This window comes from Betta splendens, chromosome 5 (assembly GCF_900634795.4).
Source record: "Betta splendens chromosome 5, fBetSpl5.4, whole genome shotgun sequence".
Classification (NCBI taxonomy): Eukaryota; Metazoa; Chordata; class Actinopteri; order Anabantiformes; family Osphronemidae; genus Betta; species Betta splendens.
In genome coordinates this window covers 1886021-1899150 of record NC_040885.2, presented here as the reverse complement: position 1 = coordinate 1899150, position 13130 = coordinate 1886021, and the positions used below count along the sequence as shown (strand labels likewise).

The 13130-nt window shown below is 48.8% G+C and overlaps 2 protein-coding genes and 1 long non-coding RNA gene across 3 annotated transcripts; 2 read left to right on the top strand and 1 right to left on the bottom strand.

Annotated features, from left to right (window-relative positions):
• Positions 1–162: 162 nt before the first annotated feature.
• Positions 163–4110, bottom strand: si:dkeyp-97e7.9 (DEP domain-containing mTOR-interacting protein). Its single transcript, XM_055509099.1, has 11 exons — positions 4009–4110; positions 3831–3888; positions 2189–2327; positions 1917–2095; positions 1702–1825; positions 1339–1517; positions 992–1204; positions 778–900; positions 613–683; positions 398–502; positions 163–311 (listed from the first exon to the last, which is right to left on the bottom strand). The coding sequence occupies exons 1-11, from the start codon at positions 4108–4110 to the stop codon at positions 186–188; spliced, it is 1419 nt and encodes a 472-aa protein (XP_055365074.1). The 3' UTR covers positions 163–185.
• Positions 3476–5924, top strand: mafbb (v-maf avian musculoaponeurotic fibrosarcoma oncogene homolog Bb). The gene has a single exon (XM_029151813.2). The coding sequence runs from the start codon at positions 4407–4409 to the stop codon at positions 5364–5366; it is 960 nt and encodes a 319-aa protein (XP_029007646.1). The 5' UTR covers positions 3476–4406; the 3' UTR covers positions 5367–5924.
• A 1768-nt stretch (positions 5925–7692) lies between these two features.
• LOC129604182 (uncharacterized) lies at positions 7693–13087 on the top strand. The gene is made up of 3 exons (XR_008694857.1): positions 7693–9061; positions 9285–9356; positions 10383–13087. It is a non-coding gene; the product is annotated as an uncharacterized LOC129604182 (long non-coding RNA).
• The last annotated feature ends 43 nt before the right edge of the window (positions 13088–13130 follow it).

Here is a 13130-nt window from a genome sequence, read left to right as displayed (position 1 = left end):
GTCGTAGAGGAGAGAGCTGTCAGGAGGCTGTATGTTCAAAAGTTTGTATTAATCATGGTTGTTTTATTGCAGTGTTTTAATGTCGCTCACAAAACGTTGTTCTACATTCAGGAGCTGTAGAGAAATCGCATATGACAGCTCCTGCTAATTTAATAGTTTGAAATCCAGTCAAAGTCAGGCTTTTGTCATATCAGTGGTTCCATTACTTCCAGTTCAACAGTACGTTGTCCTGTCATCACGAGTCTGGAGACTGTTCTGTAGTCCAGGTAGAGGACACAGCGTCCGTTCACCTGGCACACAAACTGTCGCACCTACAGAACATGATATCAGAACGCATCGGTACCGTTGGAGTCAAAGCTGTGGTACATTTCGTGTTTCATTGCAGCGTGAGGCAGACCTTCACCCCGGCAGCTGCAGCTGGGCTTCCAGGGTCCACAGCCTGCACGTAACATGGAGCCCTGCCCCTGATGACAAAACCCCAGCCCAGGTCGTCTCCGATCACCTGCGGTGGTGAGATCAACAACCCCTTAATGCAACCTTGGCTGATTGTTTCCTTTGGCATATGAAGACTTGTTATACCGTTGTTATACTGAATCAAGAGCAGTGACTCACCGTCAACACTTTCTTTGCGAAGGGTGCACCAGGTCGTAGTAACTCTTCACATGTGTAATGTCTTCTCAGTACTGTGGCATCATTAAAATGTCTTGCTTATATGTCTGACCCCTGCGCCTGTTAAGATGGTGGTCACATCTGCCACACTAGCAATTACATACTTGCCTGATTTAGGATTGCATATCGTCGCAGTGGTTGAGAACAACTGGACAGGAGGTGGAAATCCAGTCGAGTTTAAACTGGCCCGACGCCCACCAGTAACTGCTTTGAGCTCTTTACCCAACGCCACTATAATGCAATTAGGATCACACGTTATTTATCACCCACAACTAATTAATCACAGTGCAAAATAATAATCAGGTTTTTTCTTTTTTTATACCGGATTGAAAAGCACAGTTTTTCTCAAGGGCTGGGCTTTTGTGCAGCGCAAGTGGACTGTCAGGTTGCTTTTCCTCTTGCGCTGTCATTATCGCCTCCTCATCGTTTTCATGCTCGTTGCTGTTCAGGAGCTCAAAAAGGCGACGACGGCGGCGAAAATTGATACAGAACTGATAGAGTAGCCCGCTGTCAAAGAAATGATGCTTCCTTGCCACTGGGAGGAGAGAGAGAGACCGCAGAAGAGGAATAAACAGCACATTTCTTTTATTTTTGACTTTACTGTCATTGTTTTCCCAGAAACCCCAACAGTGGCCACCACTGATTGACAGCTACCGGCTGTCATCATACCGTGCTGAATGATGCCATGCTCCTGCAACGCGCGGCACAGCTCCAGCCCCTGACGCCTGCTCTCGGCCTCACCGTTCTGAAGGAGCCAGTCGATTAACTGGCATCCGGGGAAGGAGCGCTGGTGGGCGACGCCGTGCTCCTCTCGCAGCTGCAAGATGGAGTTCTTGTCCCCCGTGAGACTAAGGGAACATAACATTGCTTGAAACATGATTGTGCAAGTAGCAAAACTACCCGAGGAGAGATTGCTGGGGTTGCGGCCTTTTAATCCGTGTTGGTTTGTATGGGAGCGACTGACAGGTCACTTGGAGGTTGACTGATCCCACTTAAGCTTAAAACTGAAAGCACAAACAGAGCAGCGCTTACTGTTCATGAAGACGTTGTCCGTGCATGAAGATCTTCACCTCGGTGTTGAAGGGAAAGGTGCCGTCGTCCTTGCGGAAGCGGTACAGCAGCTTGGCGTCCTTGAACACCGGCCTCTTATCACACACTGTGAAAAGGCAACAGTTAGTCGACTTCTCTTGTTTTGGCCGCCACCAGGTGCAAACGAACGCGTCGCCTGAGTGGCGCTCCTCTCGCACCGTGGTGGATGATGTCGTGATCCATGAGGTGCTGCATGAGGCCGACAGCCGCCGCTCGGTCCGGAGCCTCCTTGTGGCTGAGCAGCCAGTCTATCAGCTCCTGTGCCACGAAGCAGTTGGGGTAGGTGCGCAGGTGGTAGCGTCGCTCTTTGATCAGTTTGCCGTCATGAAGCTTCAACCTTGAAATCAAGCTCAAATCAGCAGCAACTCAAGCGTCTGACGTGACGCCCCCCCCCCCCCCCCCCCCCCCCCCCCCGCCGCTCGCGTCGTACCTGAGCTGTTCCCCTGCGATCATCACCTCGGCCTTTTGTTGTCCAGCCACGGCCTTTCTGCTAATGCTGCTCGTTCGCTCCATGTTCCTTATCTCTGGACAAGAAAGTAAGTGGAGCTCACTTTTAGTTGCGGCCCTTTCTGTTTACAAAATACTACCTGAAAACATGCGGAACTCGACTGCGATGTGGGCGAGATGTTGTGTTTATAGAAAGAACCGGAAAAAAATGGTGCAGCTCTGTTAAGTCAACTCAGAGGCGAGGTATCCTGTGACACAGCACTCACACGCCTCTATATCTTATTATTATAAGTGAAATGAATCCATCTGATGAGTCTTTGCTAAGTGATACAGGCCGAGGTGTCTGATTGTTTCAAAAACTTATTGTTTATTGTTTCAAATGTAGGATTATCCGGGTTGCATGTGTCCATTGGCACTGGATGACCCCTGGGTTCACAATATTAATCATATGATTATCGGCAAAGGCAAAGCAGAAATCCGGTTGTGTGCTGTGTGTTCGCTCATGATCAGCGTAAACAATGACAGCGCAGGTCATGTGCCTCGTGAATACAAAGTGGGACTTCTGCCCTAAGTTCAACCTCTCACGCTGCTTGTAAATCTTGGCTATGTAAATACGAGTGGAAGATCAATAGCCTGGCTATAGTCTGAACCTCACAAAGGCGCAGAATCTACATATTCCGTGTTTTATTACTCTCCATAATTTTGCAATAGGTCAACATGCTTTGTGCCAAGAAGGTATTAGGCTCCAAAACTCTTATAAAACGAGTCAGTGAGACGCACATATTTACACTTTGTGAAATGTTTCGTCCTGTGTAAACACACTTTTTATCAGTGAGTCCCACAGACACTGTTCTGCAGCTGTAATCATTTGTCTTTTAATCAGCTGCTGTAAATAGTCTCCGACACGTGCTATTTATTCCTGTCTAATTAACATGAATCAAATCTGCCTAGCTGTGTTGGGAGACGGCTAAAACACTGTTAACATGAGCGTATTCGTGACACAGTTTCCATCTCCACCATCTCCCGTGTCTGTCTCTCCTCAGCGACCAACGCGACTGCTACTGTTTGTTTTGGCTCGAGTCGACTATCTTGTCAGCGAAGCTTTCAATATCTTTGGAGACAGTAAGTATTTCCTAACAGGGTCATCTCAGGAGGAACTCCGGTTAACCATTTAATATCTGGCTCCAGAAGAAAAACTGTGTCAGCTGTGTTGGTTAAGGAAACAGATGAGCGACGGAGCTGGAAGAAGCTGTAATATCATATGTTCTAAAATGATTTTAGTGTACAACAAGGAGGTGGGTAAACACGTGGTTTGTTAATTTACATATAAAGTGTGATCCTGAGTTTAGCGGCAATACATCAGAATCCAGTGGTCATTACATGAGCCTTTGTAGAGTTTAGAGCAGTGGCCACTAGATGGCGGTATTTAGCTGTATCCTCCTCGAGAGTCACGGCACCGCAAATTAACCTCGGCTTTTATTCAGGCTCCAGTTATACAGCCTTGGCGTATTAGTAACCACACATCCAGAAATACACGGTGATCTGAATTGAAGGATATTAACACCAATAGGTCTGTCATTAAAAAAGAACAATGTTGCTGAAAAACAGAAAAATGCTGACTAGACCCGTGTGGATACATGGATAAGCCTGTTTGACTGAGGCGTATTTAAATTTTAAACCCGCCTATGGGATAAAAAAAGTCGATACGTACGCACGTTATATAAAACGGTGGACAAGTCGAAGGAGAAGAACCGTAAATGTGTGCTGCTATGTATTTATAGGTGTTGGTTAAATGACTATCACGAACAGCGGGGACAGATTCTCAGCAGCTTCTATGCAAATCGCCCTCATCGGCGTGTTTTCATTGGAGAGCAGCGTGGAGGTGTAGTCGCGAAGGCGTGACATCATGCCAATGCAGCTTTATGAACAAAGTGCGCTTCTCCTGCTCGGGCAGAGGTGCGTCCAGTCCTCCGGCGTTCGTGGAGTTGTGGTTCGCGTCTCCCGGAGCAGGCTGAGCGCTGCAGATTCATCCCTCCGCACAGTTTGACAGGCTGGGAACTGTTCGTGCGAATTTTGCTGAGGTCAAACTTTGGAATTACTCCTGTTTCTTTTCTTTACCCCCCCCCCCCCCCCAAGTGAGCGCATGAAATAGCTGTGGACATTTTGAAGCGCATTCGCATTTGGGACTGCAGAAAATCCCCATGGATTTCGTCAGCGACTTCGATTTAATGAAGTTCGGCGTCAAGAAGGAGACGATGCAGGCTGTGGACCGCTCCTTCGCCGCGACCTGCAACCAGATCCAGAGGCCGGACTCGGTCTCCTCCACGCCCGGCAGCACGCCCTGCAACTCGGTGCCCTCGTCGCCAAACCTCAATCTCAGCGAGCAGAGAAACAACCCCGCGGGCGACCCGTTCTGGATAGCGAACAACGGGGGTTACCCCCAGCAGATGTACCCGCAAGCCTTCGGCCTGACACCCGAGGACGCGGTCGAGGCCCTGATCGGCGCCACGGCGCAGCAGGGACACCCGGCGGCGCCCCACGGGCACCACCCGCCACCCTTCCAGAGCGAATACGAGGGCTACGGCCACCTGAGCGAGCCGGTCCAGCACTACCCGGGCCTCCCGGGCCACCCCGACATGCAGGGCATGCCCGGCAGCCACTGCCAGGACCCGTACGTCAAAGACGACATCAGGAGCGTGTCCCCCCAGTCCCCGGACGACCAGCAGATCCTCGGCGCGCACCATCACCTCCAGCAGCAGCAGCCGCAGCAGCAGCAGCACAGCCGCCACGACCGGCGGTCCAACGCCGACGTGCACTTCTCCGACGACCAGCTGGTGTCCATGTCGGTCAGGGAGCTCAACCGGCTCCTGCGGGGCCTCAGCAAGGACGAGGTGATGCGCCTGAAGCAGAAGCGCCGGACCCTGAAGAACCGGGGCTACGCGCAGTCGTGCCGCTTCAAGCGCGTGCAGCAGAAGCACATCCTGGAGCACGAGAAGACGAGCCTGGTGTCACAGGTCGAGCAGCTCAAGCACGAACTCAACAGACTCGTGCGCGAGCGGGACGCGTACAAACTCAAGTGTGAGAAACTGTCCGGGGCGAACTGCTTCCACGAAACGGGCTCCACCAGCGACAACCCCTCGTCCCCCGAGTATTTAATGTGAGTTCGTTGGTTCCCTGCGGGACTGATGCTTTTCCATAGGTTGGCGTTCATCTCAGCTCATCATGCTCCTTAACAAACTATCTCATGGATTCATCAAGCTTTAATTAATGTTGGATATAAGGACATTACTGGGATAATTATAACGGGGCCTACGTAGATTAGTTTATGGCTGGATTACAGCGAGCGATGACGCGTGCATGCAGGACATGTCAGCTATCAGATATTTTTATTTTATACGGGCATATACAGACATATTTTGTCTAAGCTATACTTGAAATGAGAGATTATCACCTTTTATTGATATACAGCTTTAATCATTAAGCTTTAGTTACTGCTCAGTCTTTTATTCTTGATTCTGCTTTCTTCTCTAGTTGTTTATCTAAATTCATATTGCTTCCTTCTTGAATTAGAAAAAGAATTATCCCAAAAAATGACATTTATATTATTTTTAATGAAACTGATTCTGCTGGACAGACGCGTTTCTTATTTGCTTTTTTTAAATAATGTACAATTATGCAAATTGTGTTTTTCACTGACTATGTTTTTTTTTTCATTTATGGATCAATAAACCTATTGTGACTTTTTAAAGCCGTGCCTCATCTGTTAAACCATCAGCTCCCGTGGCGCAGAGCGAGGCGCTGACCTCGCGTGCCCACGTTTTAGTCGTCCGTACGACGCTGGTGCAGAACCGAACCGTGGGAAAAAGCAATGCACCGAAACTGTCCAAACCTGTAAAAGCGCCTTGTGCACACAGCCACTCATTTGCTGCACGTCGCGTGGCTGCGAATAGAAAAACCCGGCCTCCGCTTTTAATGTCCCTCATTCTAATATACCCTGACAAAATTAGAGATACCGTGTAAATTCGCAGCTTCTCTTCCAAGAAGTGACTTTTCTTCTCGAGCGTGCTATAAGTGCGCTGTCAGGCGGCCACAGCAATGGGAAGTGCCAGACGCCCGGCGTTGTGTACGTGTGGGTTCGGAGGCGAGCGAGCGGGTGGAGCGGCTGTCTCTCCTCCTCTGACCTTTGGCCTCCGCCGAGCGCCGCTTCCTGCGGGACCCCGGCGTGTGGAGGCGCAGGGGCCCGGCTGGCAGGGGCTGCCGGGTACAGATAAAATGGCCTGGAAATCGGGCTTCCCTCTGGCGCTCGTCCTCAGACAAACACATCACCTCTGCTTTCATGCAGAGGAAGACTGCTCGCAACTCGTTTTTTTTTTTTTTTCAGTCCTCCAGCAAATTTCCTGAACACAGATCATGCTCGGTGCAGGGCTGCAATAATATTTAGGTGGCTGTAAGAGTCCCAAGGCCAGTGTGATAATGTGTGATAAGTGGTCACATTGTGAATGGAGTTTACGGCCTCTGTTTTCCACGGATGGGACGCTTCCTCGTGAGCGCTCCTCTGGGCAGGTGCCGCCGTGAGCCTGGAGAGCAGCTTCTCTTTTCAACCTCGACCCCCGGCAGTCTTGACCCCACCCTCTGTTTCTGCGAGGGGAAAGCCGACCTGACGTCACCCCCACAGGTGCAAAGGCACTTTCCTTCTGCTGCCAGATCTGATCCCCGTACGTTGAATCGCGGGAGTTCACGAAGGACGTGAAAGAATTAAGGAAGTACCAAAACACAGGCAGGTGGTCATGGAGACAAATAATGTTGTTTGATGTTTTAGTGGTAAAGCGGAGACCTTGTTAATCAGCGTCTCCTTTATGTGTCAGAGGCCTTGAGATTTAATTTGAGCACGAGTCCACTTCGTGTACTTGTGAATGTCCTTGTTGTAAGAGATCCTCCTCAGATGACGAATGCAGAAACATTAAACATACAAAAACAACAAAATACGGTTAAATTGATTGTTAGGTGACAGGTTTGCTGTAAGTGTCATAAACAAGAGGTTTTGTTATGTAATTTACAAATTTGATGGAGTCACATGAAAAAGCAGGAGGTTAAAATACAAAATAAAATCTCCACGATTATTTGGCATTTTTGGTTGAATTAAGGGGAATCGGGGAACACTTAGTGGAACGCGTTCATGCGTAAAGTTTTTTACTGCTGTGCTCAATTATGTCCCGTTTTCTCACTAGCGTGCGTCTTTCTTCCGTGTCATGTGTTTGCGCATTTGCGTACATCACTTGAATTCCCAGGGAAGTGCGCAGCGACGCAGCAGACGTGTCGGTGGGGAGAGCGGTTTGTGGTGCTGTGTGACAGCGTGCACGGTGCCATTGTAGAAACGATTAGCCAGCTCTTTTCCCTAGCATGTGATAGGCCGGTGGGGCTGATGTGGGAGCCCCCCCCCCCCCCCCCCCCCCCCCCCCCCCCCTCCCTGCCTCCCCCACCCCCATCGCCAACACAGTCCTCCTCCTCCTCCCCGCCACCAGCACCCTGAGCCCACAGTGCCTGAGGCTACCTACTGAGTCAGCAGGAGGGAAAGGTGTCTGCATGGCTGTGGCATAAGAACAAGAGAGGCAGCACAATAGCTGGAGCGGGATGAAGGGGGGGGGTGAGCAGAAATACTTTTTATTTTTTAACAATGCAGATAGGAAAAGGCAATATAGCAGAGAGATAAAAGATAATTAATGACATAATCGAGCTGGATAATCCTTTTTATTTCTCACACGCAAATAATAATCGTGTTTATATGTTTAACTCCACTGCATGTTCGCAGAATAAATAACATCTTCCGAGCGCCGGGTGTTCAGTGAAAACACTCGGCGGCCTCCGTGCGGATCCGCCGCTCGTGCCAGGCCTTGGCACGGCCCGGCCGGCGCTTGGCCGCATCTCAGACAGCGGACGCAGACGGAGGAATGCTGCAGACACTCACCATTGTGTGTGGAAGAGGCGGAGGAATGCGGGCCGCCCCGGCCACGTACGCCGACGCCAAAGAACACAGCCAGAGGCCCGGGGCCGCGCGGGGCGGCCGGGGCCGCGGGCCCCCGCGGGCACACGCCGCCCCGGCCTCCGTCGGCCGCCTCAGAGGCGTCTTCAGGGGCCGGACGGAGCCTCCGAGCAGCCGCATGCGCAACGGCCGGTGGATCAGAGGAGCAGGTCTCTTTGTTTTGATTATTCAGCATATCTGCGTTCATATTGTGACCCATTAATGTTAAGCCAGCTAAAGGTTAACTGACCAGACATCTGACCCCGCAGAGCGAGTACTTTCCAGCTCCAGCCAGTTCTTTCTCCGCTGTTTTGCAACTCTCATGCAAAAAAAAAGAAAACCCTCACACTGAGCGCTGGTTCTGTAACAGCGGATTCACGTGAAGCGCAGCAGAGATTGGGATGGAGGACAGGATGGACGGTGGACTTCCTCTTTCACTTCCTATATGAGGGTCCAGTCAAGTGACTCTTTGTGAGAGTGTTAGCTTGTGTGTCGCAGGAAAACGCAACTTTGGCGGCTGTGGTTTCCGTTCAGGATGTCCAGTCGTTTCTGAGCACAGTTGTGACACTGTGAATCATGCAGCGCTCACACACGCACACAGGCATCTCCATGGACGTGGGACGCACACACACGCACACACACGCATGCATATGCAACTACAGACATGCGTTTGCTCTTTTTTTGTGCTTTCGCATGTTTTTCAAATAACATCATGTGACCGCGATGAATGATTTATGGCTATAAACCTTATTTCTCTTCTCCGCTCTTCGCCTTCGCCTGCGTGTGGACTCTGACAACCTTTTTTTGCACTGTTGCCACATCCTGAATGATTTCATGGTAATTATGATTGTACTACTGGTAATGACTGAAGTTATCACATGATGAGGCCTGCAGGTTGCCATCGAGCGGATTAATGTGTAGCCTCTGTGCTACTATAAAGCCGGTCCTGCCTTCTGATTGGCCGCGGCGAGGAATCCGGCATTGTGTGGAGTGTGTTTGTGCACGGAGTCCTGGGGATCTGATAGGAAGACTGTCTGATAATGCTCCTGTCACGTTTCAGTGGACACCGCGGAGCGAAGTGTGACAGAGGCCTGACACATTACAGACCTTGGACTTTGGCTGCAGAGCAAAGGTTGGTGTACTGCATGTAATAATTACACAGGTTCATTCCAGCATGAAGAGCCATTATCATGATCATTACTGTTATAACCGCCTGAGCGGGACGGGCTCTCGTGAGCTCAGTTCACGAGAGCGACGGTGCAGTTTCACGGGCCTGAAAAACAGGCCGAAAAGCCGAGGAAGGATCGAAGAAGGGACGACAATCTCCTTCCTTTTGGTTCCGTGCTAGGATTTCCTGTCCTGTTTTATGGGGGTCATGCAGCTGGCAGGCGCCCTCCTGTTTCTGTCCGTAATGATGACAGACATCCATTAGTGCACAGTAGAAACATGAGCCACAGAGGTTAAGTCAGGCTCTTCCCCCCGCTGACAGCCTCTTTCCTCCACGCAGCCCTTGGCCCCCATTATACAACCTACCTATCTATAGGGCAGATAATTGTGGCTCTCAGTTGCCGTGGGCAAAGCGTCGCTGATTAAGGGTCAGCTCCTGCTCCAACAACAACAGCATGTGCACCCTGACGGGCTGAACACAACCTGGAAAGCAGGTCCGGCCCTCGTGGGACGATATTATGTCGCCCCCGTATAACAGAGTCGTATCCGGGAAGAGCAACGGTGAGAGTGTTGCTGGTGAGAAACGAAAGGCTTTTCAGCAGCCGCTGGAAAACGAAAGCGCGTGATAAATCGTAATGTGCGGCAAATAAACGTGGCCCCAAACGTGAGAGCAGGAAAAAAAAAACGCATCTGCAGTAAAACAATAAATCATTTCATTTAGTAACAAAACGTGTCCAGCTGTTATTTAAATAACGCAACCGTGAGGTTTGCTGAGAAAACAGAAACCCTGGGCACGTTCTGTTTCGAAGTGAAACCACGTTCCTGCACCTTCACGCACGTTCAGCTCCGTCTCCCTCGCTCTCTGGGTGACGCCAACATGAGAATATGGCGGCAGTGTCATGCGTTCTGGTAAAATCTAACAGGCCTCCACGGAATTGGGTGTGTCGCTCTCCCACTAATGTGTCACGTCAACGTCTCCCCTGTGTCATAGCGCTTCCTCCATGTTTCTCAGAAGCACTGAACTGGAAGCCGCGTGCGCTATTTGTCCCTTGCAGCTGATCCGAGCGCGGCCGTATCGACTCTGCGCTCTCGGCGACTGGAGAGGTTTTGGCGGCGCAGCGTTCACACGCCCAGGCTTCGCTTCTCGGCCCTTCTTTGTCATCATGTTCGACATTGAGCTCTGCTAACACAACTGAGGAACAACCAACTGTGAACTGTGGTCAGACTGTCAGGGAAAGAAACTTGTGATTAACCAACACTGAGCTTAAGGGATCTATTTAAGGGGATGTAATCCTTTATACTACAGTGAACCCATGCTGTTTTTGTGGTTGAGATACAGGAAGTACTTTGTTCTGGGAGTTAAGTGCAGAGAAAAAGAAACCCAACTTCTCAAAAAAATTAAAAGGTTACAAGTAAAGAGGAATGTTTAATTAAGGGTGTGATAATAGTTCTCACTGGTTTATGTGACAAAGCTACACGCAATCAAATAAATCTGCTTCTTGAGCCGTTGTCACTGCAAATAGAAAACAAGCTCATGGTTAATGAAAGTGATGAACATTAGCAAATGAAGTGAGATTTTTTTCTGCCCTACACTAATTTTACAGCTTTAGTTACTAGTTATCTTTTGCAGGTGCTGATGCTTATTGTTCGTACCTGCAACGTGATCATGTTTGCATACAAAATCCATGCAGAGACAACACACACACATGGTTTGGTCTGAAGTCAAGGCTTCCTTTAATTCAAAAACTAAAACATTCAAAAAGAAGACCTGATAAAGGTGTCTCTAACCATTCAGGGTTTTCTCTCTCTCACGCACGCACGCACGCACGCACGCACGCAGACACAGTCCCGAGGCCGATAAAAGGCCTGGGAAAGTATAAGTTTGACTATTTCAATGATACATTGATAAATTGTATGTATATATTAACTGGAACCCTTAAGATGAGGTCCAAAGAGGTGCCTAGACAAGTGAGAGAATAAAAAGGTGTTGGTACCAGAAAGCTACGAATCATAAATGGCTAAACCAGCGTGTTTATCAGATTTCTTGTGTTAACTTCCCTCACATGAAAGTGTCTATGTTTCATTTCATATTCAATGCGGTGGCGCTTTGTGGTGAAACAGCAAAACAATATTATCATTCATTCACGCTTTTAAAGTGACAGCACCTGATGTTTTAAGGACTTCAGGTATAGTTTGATGCTTATACCTGACTTCATTAACTTCTGAGCATAATAACAACAGCATCACATAATTTTAAAGTTTTTATAGCAGTAGATTAAATATTTACACAAATATTTGCACTTTTACTGAAGTGAGTGGATCTCTTTTGTCCTTGGATATGTATATTCATACATATGAATTCATACCCATTAAACATGCTCTATGAATGGAGGCATTATAGAAATGTGCCATCATCATTTCACTTAACTGTGGGCAAATAGTAGATTTTGGTTCTATAATATATTTCAAAACACAACCAATATTTAGTAGCACTCACTCGTTTAGCCTCATAATTATGGCATAAAAATCACAAGATCACTAGGACGCATCCACAATTTTATGACCAGACGAGTGTTCAAAGAAACACCACCCACGTGCAGCTGAGCAGCGGCCTGCAGCACTAACACACTCAAGCTGTACAACAGCACATGTTGGCGACCTTTGACCTCTCACCCAACAGACGCTGGTCTCAGGCGCCGGGAAACGTTCAACTGTCCGCTTTCCGCTGGATTTCCTGGAGCACAGGTGAAACCTCAAATTAGTGAAGACGACACAGAGCCAAAGCGGAGAACGGACCGAAGAGGGGAGATGTTTAAAATGCGCCTCGGCTTCTGTTTGGCTGCACTGGTGGAAAACATTTGAAGGGACTGTGTCAGCTTCAAGTCTCCTTTGCACAGGCGAGGCCAATAGGTCACAGCGAGTCTGAGAGTGACAGCAGTAATGGAGCGTGGGGTTATATTTAAATCCCAGGGAGAGGAACAGCCTTCACTCATGTGTGACTCTCGCACATCCTCTTTTCATACAAACTACTGAAACTGTTCTTCTTGATACGTAGCCTCTAAGAAAATCATCCAAAGCACTTGATGAGAGGAATTATTTTCAGATCCTGATTGTGAAACCTGTTGCTAAAGTAAGAACGGTCAATTTTGAAATAAAGGGAGGATTAAATGTGACATGGAGTGAAAATACCAGTAGAGTGAGATGCTCCCCCCTGGTTAGACTTGACTGTATTGATGTGAAGCATTTTTCTTGTTCAGGTACGTTACTGCCCCAGTAAATGGTGACAGCTGAGGGGTCGGAGTGCAAGCAGCAGCGCTGGACTGAACTGAAAGTCTTTACTGAGCCCCGATCAACTGATAATCTGTCAGAGGTTACAACCCTCAGAACCTGTTGTTCACAGTACGTGCTAGTGAACCAAATCTCCCAGAGACTAATCCTTTAATCGCAATTAAATGGCAAGAAACACTTTTTGTGTTTGGGGTAAAGACTTTAACAGATTATCTTCAGCTTCCCAGATCAGTTTAAAATACCACAAAAGAGATTAATGAGGAAAGTGTGACAGACGCTTTTAGGCCTTGTGTTGTCACGCCGCCTCACCCCCCGAGGCCGCCTTAGCATGCGCACCTATTTGCGCTGCTATCTCTTTACAGTATATCTGTGTCAGCAGCGGGCTGAGGCGGGAGCTTGAGAAATGGAGGCGAGCTCCATCCCCAGTCCCACAGATAGGGGCTGTGCACTC

Coding starts and splice junctions, on each gene's coding strand:
- mafbb (XM_029151813.2), top strand. CDS start 4,407: ATGGATTTCGTCAGCGACTTCGATTTAATGAAGTTCGGCGTCAAGAAG.
- si:dkeyp-97e7.9 (XM_055509099.1), bottom strand. CDS start 4,110: ATGTCACGCCTTCGCGACTACACCTCCACGCTGCTCTCCAATGAAAAC. Junction 3,889..4,008: donor AGAATCTGTCCCCGCTGTTC/GTGATAGTCATT, acceptor TTTATCCCATAG/GCGGGTTTAAAATTTAAATA. Junction 503..612: donor TCGCAAAGAAAGTGTTGACG/GTGAGTCACTGC, acceptor TCACCACCGCAG/GTGATCGGAGACGACCTGGG.